This window comes from Nipponia nippon, unplaced genomic scaffold (genome assembly GCF_047370975.1).
Source record: "Nipponia nippon isolate SJK-2023a ecotype South Korea unplaced genomic scaffold, ASM4737097v1 scaffold_4, whole genome shotgun sequence".
Lineage (NCBI taxonomy): Eukaryota > Metazoa > Chordata > Aves > Pelecaniformes > Threskiornithidae > Nipponia > Nipponia nippon.
This window is the reverse complement of record NW_028262358.1, coordinates 118,424,215-118,446,683: the sequence shown is the minus strand read 5'-3', so window position 1 is coordinate 118,446,683 and position 22,469 is coordinate 118,424,215. Positions and strand designations below refer to the sequence as shown.

Here is a 22,469-nt window from a genome sequence, read left to right as displayed (position 1 = left end):
AAATGGCTATTAGACATACTTTTCTGTCCACAGCCACACAATTTAAAGTAAAACAGGTAATGGTATAGCTGTGCCTAGCATTACTAGTAGCCCTGACAAAATTGTGCTATATTGCCACCCATTGTTTCCAGGCACCTCACTCATTTTTGGGGTGTGAATCAGATGATCCTTCAATATTACTCTGTTTGTGGCAACTTGTGATGCTAAATAGTTCTTTGTCTTCCAAGGATAAATGGGTACCGTTAAGATTAAGTTCTACTTAAATTTCCTTCAACAACAAATTGCTTTATGTTCCTTTACTTTTTATTCCTTTAAGATGAAATTCTTCTAGGTGTCCAGTTTGGGCCATTGCACTCATTAAGAAGAGGAAACCCAGCAAGGGTGGGGAGTTTGGCCAAAGACTTCATGCTTTTGGAAATCCTCTGTTCTGTATCTTCTAAAGAAAATTTATGCTACTAAAAACATAAAACCTCCTACTCTCTTTGCTCCCAGGAAGTTAACACAAAGTAAACCACCTCTAAAAATAATATCCCACTCAAAAAAATTCAGGGGGACAGGGAGGCAGCGGGGGGTGGTTATTGCGAGCCCTAAATAACACAGGTTGGTTCTGTAAGCCATGTAGGGAAGGACAAGCTAAAATTAAATGACCTTTGGTAAGGATACCTCATCTACAACAGCAAGTAATGATCTGATCTTCCTAATTCTCCTCCTCCTCTGCTGTTGCAGGTCATGGTCCATCAGAAGCTACTATTTCTAGGATGGGTGCAGGGCAGACAGTGCCCTCGTAACCCCCCTGGATGAACTGCCAGGGAGACCAGCCTGGGGTCTTTGCAGATAATACCCTGTAAGAGGCAGCGTGTCCCCTGCTGAACTTGCTGTGGCTTTCAGGAGAGGCAAAGGGAGTTTTAGCTGTTCTTTGTGCAACCATCACCTCCAGAAGACAAACAGAGCCTTGGTTTGCTGTAATAAAGCTTCAATTAGAACACAAATCTATAAATATCTAACAGTGCAGATCAAAATGGTTAACTTTGGTCACAAGTATTGATCAGAGTGAGAGAAGAGTCAAAACAGGACCAAACACCTAAAGAAAATTAAAAATGAGATACTTTCCACACAACAGGTAGAGATCAAAATAATCTTTACTGCAAATCCAAAATTCCTTTCCCACCCACAGCACAGTTTTTGGAGTAACCGTTAGCTTCAGACCAGCACTGGCTGTACATCAGACTACCCAGACCTTATTAGAACAAAGCACAGAGCCTTATCTTGTTTTTTACATTTATTCATGATTCTGTGCCAAATCCAAACATGGATCACATGCTGATTCTCTTAAAATCATTGAGTCATTAAGAAAGTTGAGTTATTAAGAAAGACCCTCCACGCAACACCTACCCAACACCCCTGCCTCAGAGAGGGTCACAGAGTTTGTGAGATTGAGATGCTTTGAGGGGAGATATAAAGTTGGACTGGATGATCGTTGTAGGTCGCTTTCAACTGAACTACTCCTGTTCTAGTCCTGTTCTAGTCCTGTTCTACTCCTGTTCTATTCCTATTCTACTCCAGGCAACTCCACTCCACTCCACTCCACTCCACTCCACTCCACTCCACATTACTCTACTCTACTCTATGCTACTCTCTGCTATTCCGTTCTAAATAAACAATTAAATAAACATATGTATATACACATCTCTCCCCTTGTACTACTGAAATGTGGATGCTATTAAAATGTTCATCTCTGCTTCTTTCTAAAGGAAGTCCAAAATCCGTGTAGTGAGGAAGAAAAACAAGAAGTAAAAGCTAACAGACTAGCTGAGGATCTGCTTTTCTAATGCTGCATTTGATTAATTATGTGATTTATTTTCAATGACTGGTTCAATCAATCCTGATCAAATTAACAAAGACAATGATCAGAAATACCAGACAAAACTACAATACAAATGATTTGGTTCCAGGGGATCCAATCAAATGAAACAGGATTAAATTAACCAGTGATCGGATTAAGCAGAAGTTGCTGTATAAAGTCAGAAATGTATCAGTACTTCGGGCCATTTGCTGTGTCTGTAGGTTGCCATTTCCAGCTCTTCCTAGAGCTTTCCTAGTTATCACAAAGGTAATGTGGAAATAATAATAATAAATAATAAATGAATAATAATAATAATCATCATCATCATCATCATAATCATAATCATCATCCTTCTCCTCTTCCTCCTATTTCACAGTACCACAGTATCTGGGGCTCTACTATAGTACGCACCCTCTAAAGAAAAAATACATCCCCATACACACACATGAGCAACAGTCTGTAGCTGAAGGAGTTTACAGTCTATGTGCACAACACAGAGATCAAAAGGCGATGGAGTATCAGGATACAATCAAAAAGACAGAAAAACCCATTTAATTCTACAATGTTAGCAAAGCGCAAAGATGAAAAAGCTACTGTTCAACAAGGAGTGTTAATGCAACTTGCCAGTGATACAGCTGGAAACGTAGTTCTTACCTAAAAATCAAAGTAAATACAAGTATCACAGGAAAAGTACTTCCATTTGCTGTGTACTGACCTAAACCCTGAGCAGCCAACAAAGTCCTGGAGCACTGAACAGAGATGTACCTTCAAATGCCTTGAACTCACCCTGATTCAGCTGGACCCATTAGTAACCAGCTGCAAAGGGACTCTGTGTCCAAAGCTAGGCAAAAGAATCATAGAATCGATAAGGTTGGAAAAGACCCTTAAGATCATCGAGTCCAACCGTTAACCTATCACTGCCAAGTCCACCACTAAACCATGTCCTCAAGCACCACGTATGCCCATCTTTTAAATACCTCCAGGGATGGAGACTCAACTACTTCCCTGGGCAGCCTGTTCCAATGCCTGACTACCCTTTCAGTGAAGAAGTTTTTTCTAATATCCAATCTAAACCTCCCCTGGCGCAGCTTGAGGCCATTTCCCCTTGTCCTATCACTTGTTACTTGGGAGAAGAGGCTGACCCCCACCTCACTACAGCCTCCTTTCAGGTAGTTGTAGAGAGCAATAAGGTCTCCCCTCAGCCTCCTCTTCTCCAGGCTAAACAACCCCAGCTCCCTCAGCCGCTCCTCATAAGACTTGTGCTCCAGACCCTTCACCAGCTTTGTTGCCCTTCTCTGGACACGCTCCAGCACCTCGATGTCCTTCTTGTAGTGAGGGGCCCAAAACTGAACACAGTACTCGAGGTGCGGCCTCACCAGTGCCGAGTACAGGGGCACTATCACCTCCCTGCTCCTGCTGGCCACACTATTCCTGAGACAAGCCAGGATGGCATTGGCCTTCTTGGCCACCTGAGCACACTGCTGGCTCATATTCAGCTGGCTGTTGACCAGCACCCCCAGGTCCTTTTCTGCCAGGCAGCTCTCCAGCCACTCCTCCCCAAGCCTGTAGCATTGCATGGGGTTGTTGTGACCCAAGTGCAGGACCCGGCACTGAGCCTTGTTGAACCTCATACAATTGGCCCCGGCCCATCAATCCAGCCTGTCCAGATGCTTCTGTAGGGCCTTCCTACCCTCCAGCAGATCAACACGTCCACCCAACTTGGTGTTATCTGCAAACTTACTGAGGGTACACTCGATCCCCTCGTCCAGATCATTGATAAAGTTATTAAACAGAACTGGAATCATCACAGCATAATTTAAGTTGGAAGGGCCATCTAGAGGCCATCTGGTCCAACCCTCTGCTCAAAGAAGGGCCAACCTCAAGGTTAGAGCAGGTTCCTTTGGGCTTTCCTCTCCAGCCACTCCTCCCCAAGCCTGTAGCGTTGCAAGGGCTTGGGACGTTGCAAGAAGTGCTGGGGACACTGGAAGCCAGCTCATTTGGAAATAAATAGGAAAATATAAATGCTGAGAGTTAGAGGGTGAAACCAAACTCAATTCCTGCCCTTTTTTTCCCACTAAGAGAATCTTTTAAAAGATAAACTTGAAGGATGTGGAGAGGTGTTCCCTAAGGACTTTTAATAAAGCTGCTTTAGGACGCTGGCAGACAGTGCTGCTTGCGAATCCTGGCCCCACATGCTGCAGTGGGATGAGGAAGGACACCGGACCTGGGGAGGTGCCACTCACACGGCAGCAGTCCTCAGTAACACAAGACAAGAAAGCTACACAGCCACCAATCATGCTGTGCACATTAGGGGCTAAAGCAGAGGGGTTTTCCCAGCTTCCAAAAAAATAAAGAGTGTGCCCATAATCTGAACAAAGGCCAAACCACATGTAAACAGGTTAGATCCAAATCAACTGTCCCACCCACCTTGTGTCTCTTATGGAAGCTTTCAGGAGTTGTATGGGAAGACTCCTTCCCTATCACTTGGCACAGTACCACCTCAATTTGTAGGTAACCATTGCCCCATAACTGCAAGCAGACATCATGTCCATCCTGCGACGGGGTATCTGTCACTTGACAGGATTTAGGTACTTGTGATCACCCTAGGACTTTTCATGCATGCAGGGAACAGACCAAGCTAAATATTTTAGCAAGCGATAGCTAACCTCTGGAGTGTGGGTTGGTCTCTGTCCCAAATGAAACCACCGGAGGCATCAGACTAACTTCTGCTGGTCAGCAAGCTTGGGGTTCATCCCCAGGATCTGGTTTGTACGGCCATGGCCATGTGTCCTATCCTTGCAGTTCACCATTTGCACCAGAGACGTTAATAGCAAAGAACTGTCCCTGTGGGACTGAATGTTTGATGAGCTGCTTTACTTACTGAGCTTGAAAAAGTATTCAGAGAAATGTTCCTCTCCCCCTTCCCACAACTTAAAGACTTAATATTTTGTCTTTGTTTTCAGCTACCACAGTGAGTGTATTTTAAAGCAGCAGCTCTTTCCAGCCAAAAGACATCTGGCATTATGATCAAGAATGCATTATTTTTCCTCTTCTGTCCCCTTAAAGAGTATCTCATTTGTATGTGCAGCCTTCTCATGCTCTGCCTTCTTACATCTTTTTTTCCAGTCTCATTGCAATTTTTTCGCGAGTATTCTCAGTTTCATTTTCTTACTTTATTTTCCCCATGTCTCATTCTCTCTCCTCACTCTTTCTATCACACTCTCTCCTAAGTGAAATGAGAACCCAATTATACTCCTGTTAGAACTGAACTTTCAAATCCATCATGTGCTAGTGGGCTCAAAATTAGGCAAATAAATTCCCTCAACCCTACAAATTAAATTGAGTCTTTGCATATGTTCTTTTAAGAGCACAAAGATGTCAAGTATTCACCCAGCTGTCACAAAATATGATGAGCAGGCACTTTGTATTCATATAGATTTTTGAAATCGTTTGTCAGATTTAACAGAAATGCTAATGGATCCAAAAGTAAATTCTAATCTATCCTAAATATCTGGTTATTATTTGTATTACAGTAAGACTTAGAATTGTCAGTTGAGCATCAGGGCACAATCTCAATGCATTTCACACACAAAGACAAAGATCATTTGGATGATGTGCAGGTATTATTTTGCACTTTCTCAAATTTTATCTCATTATTTTAACCAACACCCTCCTCATAGCTATACTTACCTTCATTTAAGAATAAAAGTACCATCAGCTTGTAAGCATCAGTACCTAATGCATCTGCTATTGAAATCCAGGTCTTAAATTTGCTAAAGCCAGCAACTGTCTCCCAGGTGTAGATTTTGAAGGAAAAAAGCTATCATGAAGGTCAGACTTTGCTCATGCTTCGTTTCGGTCAAAGCTCATCATGGAAGTGCGACTGAGCAAGATCAGCCTCAGCACGTGGATGGGAACTTGCACCGAGCTGCCGACGCTGGCAGGTTGGACATTACACGGTGCACGTGTAACCGGTCTGTGCGGGTCCAGCACGTCCCAAACATGTAGGATTCACTGCCCCAGCACTAAATGCCTGTACAATATTTCTCATGTGGTCAGTCCAACACGTTCAGGGAACCTGTGATGCAATGAACATACCCTGGAGGGCTGTTCTCTACCCTGGCTGTTTGTCTAAAAACCTGTTAGGGCGCTGCTTAAAGCAGCAGGGCAGCAGATCCTGGCTGTCACTGATAATCCACTGCCAAAATCAATACTGTTGGCAAGTTTGCTTCATGGATATTTACGATCAAAGAGCACATTTTCCAATAATGTATTGTTAGTCCCATTGTCTTGGCCCAATTTCAACTCCAGCGATTACATTTCGGCCTGCCTAATATTCCCCTGCCGCTTCGAGGAGATGCAGGAGCCCTCTCATCCAGTCCCACGTTGCTTCGCGGCATCGCTGCACCACACCAGACACACTTTAGCAGCAGACACAGCTTTCCCCGTATGTATTGTACAGAACAGTTACTACCTAAAGAGCTTTGTGATTCTTAAAGAGGTGAAAAGTGTAAGATAGTGTTGTTGCTGTTATTTAAAAAATGATTTATCTGCCTCTGGAACTCATCATCTTGAGACATCTTTTAATTTCCTTCTCTTTCATGAGTAAATTTGTACATTTAAATTATTTACCAAAGGTTGAGCTAGGTAGGTCTCAGTTTGTATTTTTTTATTTCATTCATAAAAGTAAAATATCTGTAAAATGTGACTCTCTACAGCTTTTCAATACCCAGCTTCAGGGAGTTCAAGCCCTTTCAGGTCTAGCTGGGAGAGCTAACTCCACCAGCAAACTAAAAATCTGCCTTTCTCAGTGGAATAAAGCTCCTGTTTACAGCTGTATAGGGCATAAAATGGGGAGGTTTTAAACTTGTGACATTTCCATGTCTGGAAAAGCTGTCAGACACCCAGCACAGCATCTTACCTCAAGCTGTAAGCCCAGGGGCATTAGTAGCGTTAGCCCAACTGTAAGAGTACCAGAGGGAAAGAACGGTGTAACTAAAACACTTTAAAAACCTCCCAAAATCTTTCCTAGAGTCAGAAAAGAGAAGTTTCCCCTATGGGAAGGAACTCCTATTTCCAGCTGTACGTGCTTGCAATCTTGCTTCTCAAAAACATCTCGGTAGTGCTCAGCTGACCGACTCCTGCCCGTCGGAAAGCCTGGCTCACGTTAATTTGGGAGAGATCTCGGAATGCACAAAGGGAGAGAAAGCACTGTTTTTTTAAACATTTTTATTATTGTTTTAAAGACTAAGCAACTGTTGGAAGCTGCTCAGAGCCAGGAACTGGTAGAATCAACCCTATAAATGTGGTTCTGGGGGCAAAGGAAGATGTGCTAAATACAAGTCATCGTCAGCTGCCTTCGGCCGCATTCCCTGCGCTCCTCCCACTTCCCAAAGGGACCATTTGGAGTGTTTAAACAACTGCAATTTTAAATAGACAGCGTTAAGCATATTTTGTATTAAAATGTAAAAAGAATGCCAAACAAAACAAGCCCAGCAAAAAAAATGAACCAGAAAAATATGCATATGAGAAAGACTAATAAAGTATGAGTGCATGAATGTATTGTGGAGCATTTGCATGTGTCAGAGGGAGTGGAAAGGAGGTGAGAGCAAGAAGAGAGAATACAGGATGAGACACAAAGTGACAGAAAAAAGCAGCAGTTTGGGAAGAAGGAAGCAGGCAGGGAAAAGACTGTCTTGCAGATAAGCAAAGACTCTGTGTACAACATGGGGGGAATTTTTAAACGCTGAACTTTTACCTACTAACATCAATAGGGTTATTATAACTAACTTGGTAAGATCTAGGGGCAGCAGTTAAACGATGTAATACAGGTACCTAATTTAGGTGTCATGTCTACTTCTCTCCATCGGCTCCGTTAGAAGCTGGAGTCTGGCAGCCCTGGATAACAAGTCATCTAAATTACTCATCACTCTCTGGAAGGTAGGAGCCATTGTAAACTCTCTGACTATGCCCCCGTGTGCACTGCAGCAGAACCAGAGTGAAAGAGGGAAAAAAAAAAATGACAAAGAACATCATCCAGCTATATTACAAGCAGAAGAAAGAAATTCAGGAACTCTATGAAAAGAATGATGACCTAAACCAAAGAAGATGGGATACTGGAAGTTAAATTATCTGTGCAGAAAATTTAATGTAAAAAGATTCTAAAGAAAATACAGTCTATGTAGTTGCAGCCAAGCCAAAAAAAAAACCCCAAACCCAAAAAACCTAAACTAAACTAAAGAAAAGGGAGTGCATAGGAAGGAGAGAGATGTTTTGTTTTGGAGTATCTAGTTCCTAATTTAATCTTAATCCACTCTGACATTTATCCTCATGGATAATTCAGTATACAAATTTAGGGCAGAAAAAGAATCCATAAAAATAATAAAATAAGAGCTGCTTGCAAGGGCAGTATCAGTAAAAATTGCCCTTGGGTAAAAATAGTTCCTACTGCTCTGTGTCCCGCTCAGCTTCAGGCGATGTACCAAGATCCCAGGAACTACTTTTTTTTTCCCTTGTGCAGTCATTTGTGTCTCTCATCCAGCCTCTGATTATGCTAATTGTATTTGATGGAATTTGTATGTACCCTCCTTCGCTCTCGCCTCATCTGAACATACACAAGACGCATTTTTAATTTTTAACTCTTCAAAAATAAATAAATAACGTAACTTTCTCCCCAAGGTTGTGTAAAAGTCAACCTTATTACTCGTTCTAAACAGCAAATATACAACCTTTATTACTAGCAAAACAAATAACCCTTTCTATATTAATATGTTGCAACAAAGCTTTTAGTTAGTGTGAGAGGAATGTCATAATGTAGGAGTTTGCATAACACAGTCAGATCATGTCACCTAGGCACAATTTCGTTTGCATTAAATTAAATCCACCATCATAGGAAGTGCAACTTTAATAAAAAGATACAGTCAAGTTGGCTAGATCAAGAGCCTACATCATTTTGAGACAGACACTCTAAACAAGAGAGACGGTGAGCTGTTGTAAAACCATTCCCAAGGGTTAGCAATAAAACCCAGGACTTAAATTCCTGAAAAAATGGCTTTTTTCTTTTTTCCGTTTTAAAAGTGTTCTTCACCAAGTAACTAGACATCAAAACCCACTTGATTTTGGTGAGACAAAACCAGATGACCTTAATGGCCTCAATCCAGGTTCCCTGACTGTCTTTGAGGTCCCCAAATGCAGCGGTGACTGGGTTATTTCATACTTCACGGAGATCCTCTGAACCTCTAAATTGTTCCTTAATTCTACTAACTGGCAGCTAAAGACAAACGTAATTTCAAGAATAAAGGACTTGCTTCCCCTCCTAAATCAAAACAAGACTGGCTTTTCATTCTTTATTGAAATGAATTTTAGTGAAAACCGCCCAACGGGCAGCCCTGTGCACCGCAGATCTGCTCCTCCACAGCCAACACCTCCCGTCGCTCGTGTCCCTCCCCAGGATGCTCACCTCCCCAAGCACCTCGCGGGAGGGACCGTCCACGCCGAACACCAGAGCTGGCAACGCCTCCCAGGGCCACATTTTCAAGGGTATTCAGGTGTCTTAATAACACAGGTAGGCATCAAAGGGATTTCCAAAAGTGCTGAGGCAGAGATGGCACTTGATTTCTGCCAAAGTTGGGAGAGATGGAGTTAGGTTGGCCAAACCTGCAAGCCTGAAAATCCAGAGGCACCTGAACGCTTTTGAAAGCCAGACTTCAGGGGCCTCAGGCACCTCCAAAAATGGGACACAGGCACATCTGGAAATGTGAGCTGCTATCTTCACTGGACAGCGTCGGCAGAAATGAGGCAGGGGATTCAGGCTGGACACCCCGTCTCCCTGACACAGGGCTCTGAGTTCCAGGCTACAGGCTTTACCCATCCTGCAGAGGTGCTCCGCATGGTACTGGCTCATGCAGCAGCAGCAGGGCCGGACTCGGACCAGCCCCTCCTGTCTGAAATGAAACTGAACTCTTCCAAAAGCACCGGTGGCAACTGAAATGGCTGAGGAAGGTGCAAGGCACATGTGCGAGGGAGAGGGACGCCGTCCCTTTGTGTAACGGACAGAAAACCCCTTCTTGGGTCACACAGGTCCTGTTTAGATGCACAACAGCCTCCCTTTTGAAAGGTGAGAGTTTCTCAGCAAAGAGCTGAAGAGGAAAAGCAGACCAGGCTGCCTAGTTGTGTGCCATTACAGCCAGAGTGGGTTTTGGGCACGTCCCCTTTCACCGCCTAGCCCTAACACATATATATGCACACATGCTTTTGGTGGTGACATCTGAAGGAGGCAATAGTGAGCCATTTCCCTGTACTCACTGCTACTCATACTAGAGCTGTCTCCAAATGTGTTTTGATTTTTTCCAGGCATCTGAACTGTCTGTGCAAACTATTGGTGTAAATATTAGAACTGTAAGCTGGGACCCTGCCACCCACTATTTTGGACCCTGACAGGAGCAAGTCAGCCCTTCTGAGATGGGGTCTTTGAGCCGTTTGCTGGGCGTGCGAGCTCTCTGCATGTGAGTGCAGACACGAAGATGCTGCCAGCCGTGTGAATCTATCAGCGGGGGAACCGTCTCTTTTCCTCAGCCTCTGTTTCTTCATTCTCCACCCTTGCACAAAGAACTGACTGCAAACCACTCCTCTTTCAAGGGTGGCCGCACGTCACTGCTAAAATGTATATCATTTATTTGGAGATCAGTCTACAAGTAACTCTATTTAAAAAAAAAAAAAGGGGAAAAAAAAGATTCTTCAAAGCTCTTGGCATCCCTGACATACTCTTAAAACACAATACCACAGGAGTTACAAAACATAAATCATCCATAGTAACAGAAACACTTCTCTCCACCTCGTGTCTGCTACTACTTAAATTCTTTGTGATTCTTCAGGCACAGTTGTTATATACACACGAATTTTAATTAAAGGAAAACTTGGCTGAATACTAGATAAAATTATTTGTTGTATAGTATATTTGAAAAGCAATGCATCATTCTAATAGATTATTCAATGGATATCTGCAACCTTCTATAGAAGTGTTTAGGTAATGCAAAAAAGAGATTAATTGAATAATTTATTTGATGGGCAACAGCATTATTCATCAAATACATTATTCAACTAATAGTATTCAACCAGTACTAATTAAAAGCAGAGAAGCAATTGCTTTCAAGTGCGACTCATTCAGATCCCAGTTTTGGCTCCATTAAGAAAACGGACTTTGCAGGGGAATGTCTCAATGCAAGTGTAGATGGTGCAGATATTCTTCATGCTAAAGGAGCCATATCCTGCATCACAGTGTCCTTGACCAAATATATCCGCATGACTGTGGTAGGATTTGCACCTCTTAATGAATTGCTTGCCTGTACTGGGGCTGGATTTGAGCATCCTCAACCGTGGAGGTTATTTTAGCACGTGGAATAGATGAAATGAGTATATTTCATTTGTAACCTGCAGGGTTGATCCAACTCGCTAACTGTTCCAACAACACTCTTACCCAGGAGCTTCCAGATATGAGAAAGAAAGAATCTGCCATCTTCTTTGCTACTTGGTTTCCCAAGTGTTTTGCAAACTCTCTTCCATCCCGTGACTAACACCCAGCATTACCTGATAAAGGCACAACTGTTTCCTTACCCAGCCTGGTGACAAGCCATGCCTACGTCCCATCATGTTGCAGGACCAGGTGTGCAAGTCCAAGACCATTAGAAGCATTACTTACACAAGCTGTCATGTCATCAGGCACGCACCCAGCAGAAGCTGTGCTGTGCAGGCTTTGCCCTAGGAATGGGACACCACTGGGACAAGCCAGAGAAACCACCTGTGCTTCAGACACATCAGCTTCTTACACTACATTAGCACAAACATTTTAACATTTTTTATTTAGCAAGGAACAATGAAGAACATTAGGCTTTAAGAGCAAAAGGCTGACAATAGATGAGTCCAATCCATCGAGGGAAAAGTCAAAGATCGTATCTTAAGTACCAAGTAATGACCTTCTAGCAGCACACAAGAGTGGAGAAATGCTCATTATCAGAGGGTGTCATACAGCTCACGCAGTCACCCTCCCCACAGATGGGAAAACCACCATTGGGATAAAACCAGCGTCATGACTGTGGCAGAAGGCACATTTAACATAGCCTGCACATGACAAAGAATAAATATCATGCTAGCACTTTATAGACGTAATAAACCCTTTTTAAGTTCCTGTCAAATATACCGTGGAAAAGGCAGCCATAATGGTCAGCAAATAAAGACCCTCTTAAAGTTCAGTAAGCTTTTAAAAATATTTTACTATTTAACCAAAAATGTCTCCCCTATTTTGAGGGGGTTCTAGGATAATTTTCAGGGAATAAAGTTCAAAGCAGTAGAAGAAGAGTTTGGATCACACTGACTAAGTATTAACTGAAACTGTTTTGCTAGTTTAATTTACGTTACTATTTTAAGCAGAGTTTCTTTTAATGATTCAAGACACATTTCCACTCTAATCCCCTACTCCCGTTTGGAAGGAAACAGATGAATGTGATGAAATGCAATGCAGATGATAAATTCATGCCACTCGAAAAGTGGCAAATGACATTTACTGGTCTCTCAGTTCCCATTTCATGATTGATATAGAACTATAAACAAGAAAATAAGTACTGTTAAAAATCTTTCTTTACAGTGGCAAGTAGGGTTTTAATGGTGGTTTGCCTGTGCTTATTAACAAGCCATGGCAGTTGCTGCACACTTATCAGTAACCGCGTAAGAGCTCAGCCTACTGTAGAAGTCCTGAGTCTATGTACTTTCAATTTTAGAGCATAACCATCATACGCTCCACAAACCAATGAAATTTCTAATAATACAAACCAATGATGTGTTAAATTGAGACACTTCTAGCTTGAATGCCAAAAACTTCACTATGATTTAAAGGATCTGTGCTTACCTTTCTCTATCAATTTACTGTTAATTTGCTACTATTGGAGCAATTTACAAAAAGAAAAAAAAAAGGTAATATTTTATTTAATTTCTAATACCAATCCTGGTCATTTCAAATACACACTCAAAGGCCATTTATTGTACAAAATACAATATAGTAATTCAAGAGGAGTAAGAGATGGCAGGAGAAGTGTTGAGGGGGAGCAGGCAAAAAGAAATCAGTCTGCAAAATATCTGCATTTAGAAATAGGTGGCAATCCTCGCTACTCCCCTTAGAAGAAGCAGAGGCATTAACAAAATTTTAGGTTATAAATGTTTCCTTATTTCAATTGTACCAAGCATTACATATTTTGTTTATTATTTAATACATGGTTTTGCTATGGTGCTGGTTATCATCATATTGTAATATAATCTGTATCAAAGAACATGAGAATGTCCCACAGATACATTTTTTTTCCAAATGTGCTTTCCACCTTATTTCACCCCAACTCCTCAAGACGGCACCTAACCACTTATTTATGACTCTGCACTTTATACCAAAATCGGACATACACCAAGTTGTTTTTTTCTCAGTATCCTGTTCCCCCCTTCTGCTCATATACAAAGATAAATGGTAACAACCTTCCATGAATCATACTGACGTCATGCAGTCTAGTCTGTGGAATAATTATGAAAGCACTGTTCGATTTCTGTCTCCAGGGGCTCTCTAACAGTCCCTTAAAATCTTTGCCACATCTTTCCACTCTCCAACAGGCTTCTGGGAAAACCACAAAGCCACAGCTTGAAAGAGAATGGAAACTGGCCAGGGTGAATTCAGGCACCTGTAATAAAGAACATTTAAAATTGGCTTTGCAAATAAACTAGTGCTTAGCTGGGTTAGATGTGGCCTTCAGAAAACTGGGATACACTGAAACCACTGTAATTCTTTTTGCAGCAGTTTTACTGCGAAGCATTTCGAGAAATTTCAAGCTTTGCTACTAGACAACAGCGGAGCATAGCTCAGGTCAAACTGATCCCTGGTATGAACTTAGTGAAACGCAACAGCTCTACCAAGTACAGATCCGTTCCTCAGAGTTCGGGTACAAGGTAAGAAATTGGTAAGTTAATTGTCGAACATCAGGACCTGCAGCAAAAGCAGTTGCAACAATTAAATGTTAACTTTACATACCAGGGGAAAGCAGGAAAGATACCTCGCCCATCAGTATCTCCTACTGACCTTCAGTTGGCTAGGTATCATCACACTCAGACTACCTTGTTCTGTGCCAAATTCAGTGCACAGTGGAGAGAAAGGTTACCCAGACAAACATCTCAGACCTCATTTGTGAGTATAAGGTGCTAACCACTCAGTTAGCCTTATGGACATGGTATTTAACAACTTGCTCTGGAACACCGTTTGCTCCATCTGTCCTTGGTCCAACACCCATCTCCTGCATGTCTGGAAACCCCATTAAAGCAGCACAGTTTACTGCAAGAGGGTTATCTGCAGGCACTGCGACCCCAGACACAAAAGGAGCACAGAAGAGACTTTAAAACAGCACCTGCATTGTCAGAAAGTCAGTGTTAAGAGTGTAACATTGAAATGATGAGCAGGACTACTGGAGCTGTTTTTAAATTGTTTTTGTCCTGTGGTTTATAAAATCCCATAGAATCATAGAATCGTCAAGGTTGGAAAAGACCCTTAAGATCATCGAGTCCAACCGTTAACCTATCACTTCCAAGTCCACCACTAAACCACGTCCTTAGTACCACATCTACATGTCTTTTAAATACCTTCAGGGATGGGGGCTCAACTACTTCCCTGGGCAGCCTGTTCCAATGCCTGACTACCCTTTCAGTGAAGAAGTTTTTTCTAATATCCAATCTAAACCTCCCCTGGCGCAGCTTGAGGCCATTTCCTCTCGTCCTATCACTTGTTACTTGGGAGAAAAGACCGACCCCCACCTCGCTACAACCTCCTTTCAGGTAGTTGCAGAGAGCAATAAGGTCTCCCCTCAGCCTCCTCTTCTCCAGGCTAAACAACCCCAGCTCCCTCAGCCGCTCATAAGACTTGTGCTCTAGACCCTTCACCAGCTTCGTTGCCCTTCTCTGGACACGCTCCAGCACCTCAATGTCCTTCTTGGAGTGAGGGGCCCAAAACTGAACACAGGACTCGAGGTGAGGCCTCACCAGTGCCGAGTACAGGGGCACTATCACCTCCCTGCTCCTGCTGGCCACACTATTCCTGACACAAGCCAGGATGGCATTGGCCTTCTTGGCCACCTGAGCACACTGCTGGCTCATGTTCAGCTGGCTGTTGACCAACAACCCCAGGTCCTTTTCTGCCAGGCAGCTCTCCAGCCACTCCTCCCCCAGCCTGTAGCATTGCATGGGGTTGTTGTGACCCAAGTGCAGGACCCGGCACTGAGCCTTGTTGAACCTCATACAATTGGCCCTGGCCCATCAGTCCAGCCTGTCCAGATGCTTCTGTAGGGCCTTCCTACCCTCCAGCAGATCAACACGTCCACCCAACTTGGTGTTATCTGCAAACTTACTGAGGGTACACTCGATCCCCTCGTCCAGATCATTGATAAAGTTATTAAACAGAACTGGAATCATCACAGCATAATTTAAGTTGGAAGGGCCATCTAGAGGCCATCTGGTCCAACCCTCTGCTCAAAGAAGGGCCAACCTCAAAGTTAGAGCAGGTTCCTTTGGGCTTTGTCCAGTGGATTCTGGAATATCTCCAAGGAGGAAGATGCTACATCTTCTCTAGGAAACTTGCTCCAATGTTTGACCACCTCATTTTGTTCTTAATATCAAATCGGAATTTTCCTTACTGCAGCTTGTGTCTGTTGTCTCTTCTCCTTCTGCTGTGCTCCTCTGAAAAGAGTCTGGCTCTCCCCGCTCTTTACCGTCCCATAGGTAGCTGTACAGAGCAAGAAGATCTTTCTCTTATCAAAACTGAACAAAACCCTGTTCTCTGAGCTTTTCCTCCTATGCCATGTGCTCTACCTCCCTAAACAATTTAGTGGCCCTTCACTAGACTCAGTCTGGTATGTCCATATGTTTCTTGTACTGGGCTATCCAAGAACTAGACACATGAGTGCTGAACAGAGAGGAAGCATCACTTCATTGCACCTGCTGGCTACACTCCCACTAATGAATACAGCCAGTGTGCAGTTCGATTCCATTTCCAGAGGAGCACACTGATGGCTTGACATCACCAGTCACTGGCTTCGCGCCATGATCACAACCCTTCAAGACTAGTAGTCCAGTCACTTTTCCACTCACCTTACAGTATACCTATCCAAAATACATCTCCAATTTGGAAATACAGCTCCAATTTGCATATAAGGGTACTATGGGAGACTGTCAAAAGCCTCGCTTAGGTCAAAGTGAATGAGTTCCATTGTTCTCTCCTTGTCTGGTCCCATGGACCCGTATATGTCCAGGTGATGAAGTGGGCCCTAGGCCAGTCTTCTTCTACCATAGCTAGTACTTTAGTCCCCCAAACTCTGCCACTAGGAAGGGAGCCAGGGAGACCTGACAGCTGACCATCCTTGGATGATAATGCTAGCTGCTCTGCTATCCAAGAGTCCTTGTGTGAGAGTTTCGTGGGGAAAATTTAAGATCAGGTTGGGCCTGATGATCTCCCTGATTCCTAAGGACATAACACCTGTCTATAGAGATAAAAAATATTGGTGTTTATATCTAAAGAAATGCACTACTATCTGCTGTTTGCTGAAGAGAAATAAGCACTATGGGCTACACATGACCTCAATTCTTTCAGTGAATCACTTAAGGACAAGGTAGATTGGTGAAAGCTCTTTGTCGCTTGGTGATGTCTGTGCCATGGGAAATGTGGGCCCTGAGGCGTAAAGTTCCCATATGCTTTTCATCAATACTGTGCCATTTCTTTGGCAACAGTAAGGCCCATCCCAATGGGACACTTGGGGAAGGCGGGCTCAGGACCAAGTGGATGCAGTGGGGGAACTCTGAGAAGGAAAAAATGCCTGACAGGCTCTTAGAACTGAGGTAATTTGTGGCTGTGAATGTCGTGAATGAGTTGTGTTTTAGGTGAACTTACTTGATCTTTCATGAGTTGTAGATGTTCCACAATTTCACTGAAGGCTCCCCTGCTCCTTTCAAGAGGAGACACAATTCAGTTCTCTGTGCTGTTTGCTATCGTACTGAGGCACAGACACCTGTATTTATACACGCAAATGAACCTTGGTAAAACTACACTTTTCTACAGCACATATTCCTTCTTTCTCAACGACAAACTTGCAGCTACTGAAGCATCCATTTCTGACCAATATCTCATCATTTAACACAATGGTTGTGCTGCCTGTATTGCATGTGCCAGCTGCCAAATCTTTCTTTGGAAACGTAAAGAAACAGAGAAGAAGCCAAAAACAGTCACCTGCTGAAAAATCTTACTGTACCTAATATTTTCTTATTTGTCTTTTTTTAATTGAACACTAACAAGTAACTCTGACTTTTTACAGACAGGGAGGTGATGTCGATTGCCTACTGTAAACTACTATGCAACAGGTTTAACTTCATGCTCTACCTCCAGCTAAATGCTGAGATTTTTCACAAGCTTCAGCTTTTCAGATGTCAATGTTTGTGTTTTGACACACATTATTACAGATGAAAGTTTAGTCACAGATGTATAAACTCCTAAATGACTTTAGTTGTGTTATAAGCTACAAAATTTACCACTACAAAAGCTTCTCTATTATAAAAATAATATCAATGAAAATGCTGAGAAGCAAACTGGTGGTTGCAATATGATTCAACATTTCTTTCAATTTTTTAAAAACTTAAAACTTCTTTTCATTCCCAAGGAACTTTTCGTCCATCACATACCCCAAATAATTTCAAAGTGACTTTGAAATAAGATCAGCCACACATATTAAAAAAAAAAATCTTAATGTTCTTTGAAAGAGGAAAGAAAAGTCCTTATTTCCAATGTCTTTTTATGTATTATCTTTTTTTTACCCCCTCTGAAGAAAGCTACCGAGGAACATGGGTGTCTTGCTCAGCAGTGATGCCTGTGATGTAGAAAGAGAGAGAAAACATCCAGCACTCAAGCAGAAATACCCTGATATTTCTTTGAATGCCCTTCACACTACTTGTCAATGTAGTGTGACTACTACTTGTCAATGTAATGTCAAATACATTTCCCCCAATTCAAAACAGTAAGTTGCCTTGTAGCAAGTCTTGCTCCCTGCACACAACCATCCAGTTGCGCTGACATCCCTCTGCTCTTTCCATCCCACTTCTGTAATAGGCTGTGAAAATGAGACCGGCGAGACTTGGATGTGTGTGTGGGGGTCAGTTTGCTGTTCTAATTTGTTTGAAAAAGGTTCCAAGAGACATATTCTCTGATTAAACCATTTTGGGAGCCCTCCCTCCGCGCTGCATTGAGGCTGTCCCTGGGGACGTGGACTCTGAGCAGCTCAGGTTCAGAGCAGGGAGCCGGCAGTGACATGGTATTCCAGGCTGCTTTGCTGTGGTCTGTTTGGAGATGCTGAGCCTTCCTAGAGCTCATCATCCTTCTGTCCTCAGCCAGCCTGACTGTGGGAACTGTATCAGAAGATGACCTGGAGCTGCATCTTCTCCTGTTTTTTCATGGAGGTGAGAGAAGTTCAGATACATCACAAGTTCATAAACAACTTTAAGCTACCTTTGAAGTAACGAGTCCTTATTAAATGTGTCTGGTCTAAAAGGTGATCACAGAGAAAGCTAACACCAGCTCTGAACTACTGAGGTACATGAATTGTTTTTGATCTTAATGAGTGTAAATACAAACTACCTTCTGATCCACTTTCTTCTTTTACACTGTCCTGTCCTCTCCATCACCACTTGAGTCTCTCTGTATACTCTCCTTACGTTGCTAAGCAGCTCCTGAGCTCTGCTTCTTCCCTATCTTTAATATCAGTGTCCACTGCCTGCCCCATCTTGTCAATATATTCATGGAGAATTTCTGAAGAATATATGCAAATTTATTTTTTGGACACTTTGCTTGAGTACTTTCCCTCCACTCACCGTCTGCTGCTTTGCCACACACACACCAGTTATCACTCTGTCTGTGCATAAATCAGGTTCAACACTCGCAGCGGAAACTTCTCTCCACAACAGCACTGAGCTCAATTTTCAGCTTCATGGCATCATGCTGTCCCATAGTAGGATGCAGGACAAGATCAAGATCAGTAGCCTAGTTCATCTATACCAAATATGTCTTGGGCAGCAGTCACTACTCCTGTACTCATCACAGAGCCAAGCACAATTTACACGTGGTAGACCTCGCCTGAGTGACCACCGTCAAACTGCATTTCCTTTGACCCCATGAACATTAAGGCTATATCCATAACAGTGAACCCAGTAGTGCCAACTTTTGCAATGCAACTGGGAACCATTTGGGAGATTGTCAGTTGGGTCAAGACAAAGTGGTACCAAGAACCATTTATACAACTGAGCATTACCGGGTGTCCGGGACCCCAACTGTGCCCGTTCACTGACACTGCTTACCTTAATGGTATACGTGCAGCCTGTACTTACTAAAGGAGTACCTTTGCAATGGGGCAGCTTTAGTCTCTATATACAGTTTTTACCATGAGACTGTTTTTTCTACCACAGATACTCAATTGCAGCATCACTGGCATTTTCCAAAACATTAATCCTCAAAATGTTAGCTGATGTTAAATTCTAAAAATGCTCTAAATAATATCTGTGTTTGTAGATGTTCAGCTTCATTTATGGACTCTGAAAAGACAATGTGTAGACTTACAGCTGTCTGAAGTGACAAAAAATAAAACCTTGAAACAAACACATCCGTGGATTCTCGTTAGAGCCCTAACAAGGGGAAAGACTGTAGCGCCAGCACATCTGAAGTTGGGGGAGACACAAAGGAAATACCTCGTGAGCACAAGGACAATTCAGACTCTCCAGAACAACCACAGTGCTGAAGAAGCTAAAAGAGTTTTATTATAAGCAGCTAAAGACTTATTGCACTGAGCTTGACAATGTCTTCCTAAGCTGAAACGACAGCAGGGCAGATGATAGTTTATGCAGTGTGCAACTGAAGACTAATTCAATGCCCCAAATTCTTCCCCGTAGCCATTTCAATGACTTCAAGGGAGCTATTTTGCCAAAGGTATTATGAGAATATTTTTATTTCAATAAAATGGCTACTTTGCCGGAATTAATTCCGACAGATGTTTTAGCAATTACGAAATCACTTAACTAATTATCTCAAATACCTTTTTGGCCATCTCCGCGATGATAAACACCTCAAACTAAATTATACTGCGTAAACTGCAGTGGGATTGTACAAAACCTTGGCTTTGGGAGAGACAGGATGGAAGTTAGTGCTTGGCACTTAATGTCATCAGCATTATAATGATTCAGCTACAGTATATATAATTTTGTTGCTGACCTTACATTATTATATAATTAAGGTAATTTAAGTAATTACTTGCTAAAAAGACTAATTTTGTTCATCAACATAAAGACTCTCAAAGCACAGCAATATGAGGGAATTAGATTCCAATACAGCAATTTGGGGAGAATTAGAACCTCCAGTGAATAAAGTGAAACAGGAGTAAGCAGTAAAATGGAAGAAAGGACAGTAAAAGTTCATGAAACGTGGTTACTACTCTCTGTTCTGTCACAGACATCCCCTGAAACTCCCCAGTACTCTAAACATAGTAAGGATTTTCTTGTTGCATGTAAAATATTCACCGTGAGACTTCTAACTGTAAACTTAAATTTAATAAGTAAAGAAGTTAAAACTCTTTCCCAAGCCAGACAAGCAAAAATCTTTCCTTAGAGATGTCTGTAATCAGAGTGACTCGTCTGAACACAATTTTGCCTCTTCCCTTCAAAATAAGATTATCCTAGAAGAACCTAACCAATTAACTCTTTAATTGAGTACGCAGAGTATGCAGCAATCTCAGTTATTTCAAGCCATAAGCTCATCCATAAAAATAGACCATCTCATTCCTGCACAATAATGTAACTTTAAACCGCGGAGTTTTTCCTCTGGAGACATGTCTTATTATAAATGATCATATTAAACACTGGTGTCTTTTGCAAACATACCAAGAGTTAAAAGGAAGACTTTGATGTCAAAAGAGTGTTACATTTGAGAAACTTCAAGAAAAGTTTTTTAGATTACTGACAATTCATTATTTCTTTTAGAGGTGGCAACCTGCTTGTTTATCTGTGTTCAGACACTGTGAAACTTTTTCTGTCTTTAAACTTTATAAAAATGAAGTTCCTGTAGCAGAAAATAATGTATCCAGATTTAAACCTTGCTTGTGGTTGCTCCTGATGCTATTTTGAACTGGATGATGATATGTACTTGCTTTTATGACAGGAGGAAGATTCTCGTACAAGTAATAAATATTTTGTTTGTTTAATAACTAAGAAATTGCTTGAGTATATAACTGAGGAGTTAATTATTTGGCAGGCCTATGAAACATGTTAATTAAAATTTTAAGTTACAAGAAGCCTACAGAAGTATTTAACAGAAGAAGCTACACTTGAAGAGACTATTTTTGTACTTCAAGCAAGTGTGCCATATTAATAATATAAACTTTCGAAGTACTTTATCTATAAAGCCAGGAGACTTTGATATATACAATCTATATTTTTAATGCAAGTGAAAGAACTTTCAAGCACTCTTAAGAATGTCCAGCTGAAGAACTTACGGGACTGCAATGATATTGCAAAGAATACAGGTTTTAAAAAATAAAATTTCAAATGCATTACAGAACCTGATGCATTAAGATGGAAAGTACTGCCCAATTCAAAAACATCACTGCAAGCAGAGAAACTCACCACTGACCATATATATAAGAGAGACAAAGCAAAAGGAGGATCACCAAAGAGCCCCCAAAGAATCCAACAGCATTTTGGAAACAAGCTGTCACGCATACTCAAACATAAAGGGAGGAGAGAAATTACGTCAATAGCACCTGCAGAGGTTTACTTGTTATTGATGTTGCTTTTTTTTGAACATTGAGATGTTGTTGTAACTTGAGTTTCATTAAAAGCTCATTCCATTAAACCCCAAACAGCTAGACAATGTAAGCTGACTAAGGTAAGACACAGTCTGTGAGGGATTTAACTTGAATTTAAGATGCTTAATTTTCATTAAACTTTCTGTCTCAAATTATTCTTTAAACAAACTGGAGGTTAAATGACATTGAGATTTTAAGTGAAAAATTTCAGAGCTGCTTCAACAAGAATTAAAGCTTTCCTCCAGTTACAAAGCTTGCTGGGATTTAATTTTGTCTTCTCGCAAACATTTTTAGTTTTGCTAGGTCAAAAAAAAGACTCACCTTCCTAAATAGACTTGTCATTAGAACTAGCTGCATTATCTATGATAATTATCTGTGCTCCATCTTAGGATTTAATATCACTTGCCTCCATAATAAAAGTAGGTATGATTTGCACGGATGATACAGTTTGCATTTTCCCCAGGGAATAACGGAACTAACGTGGAGTTTTATTGCTTATTTTTTGACACCATTTTTTATATGAAGAAAGAAAAAAACAGATTTGTGATTAATATCTTCCATTTCCTTTGTTTGTTTACTTTTGTCAGGTTTTCCTCCAGGGCATGGTAAGAATCTTTACAGTATGACACTAATAGGACCGTCACATCCCTGAAATTGCATCGCATAAACAATTACATGTAATTCAGTTCATGGTTTCCTCTGAGGCTTCCTCAAAGGCTACA

General features: G+C 41.8%; 1 protein-coding gene across 6 annotated transcripts in view; it reads right to left on the bottom strand.

Moving 5' to 3' along the window:
- The window catches only part of KLHL29 (kelch like family member 29), a 405,515-nt gene that overhangs the window by 152,132 nt on the left and 230,914 nt on the right, over positions 1-22,469 (bottom strand). Inside the window, exon 1 of one of the 6 annotated variants that reach the window (XM_087775205.1) lies at positions 9,303-9,412. The exons of the other annotated variants lie outside the window; for them this stretch is intronic. Coding sequence (XP_087631331.1) covers positions 9,303-9,374 — 72 coding nt within the window. The 5' untranslated portion in view covers positions 9,375-9,412. Of the gene's footprint in view, positions 1-9,302; positions 9,413-22,469 lie in introns of those variants that run through there. 6 annotated transcript variants of the gene reach the window in all.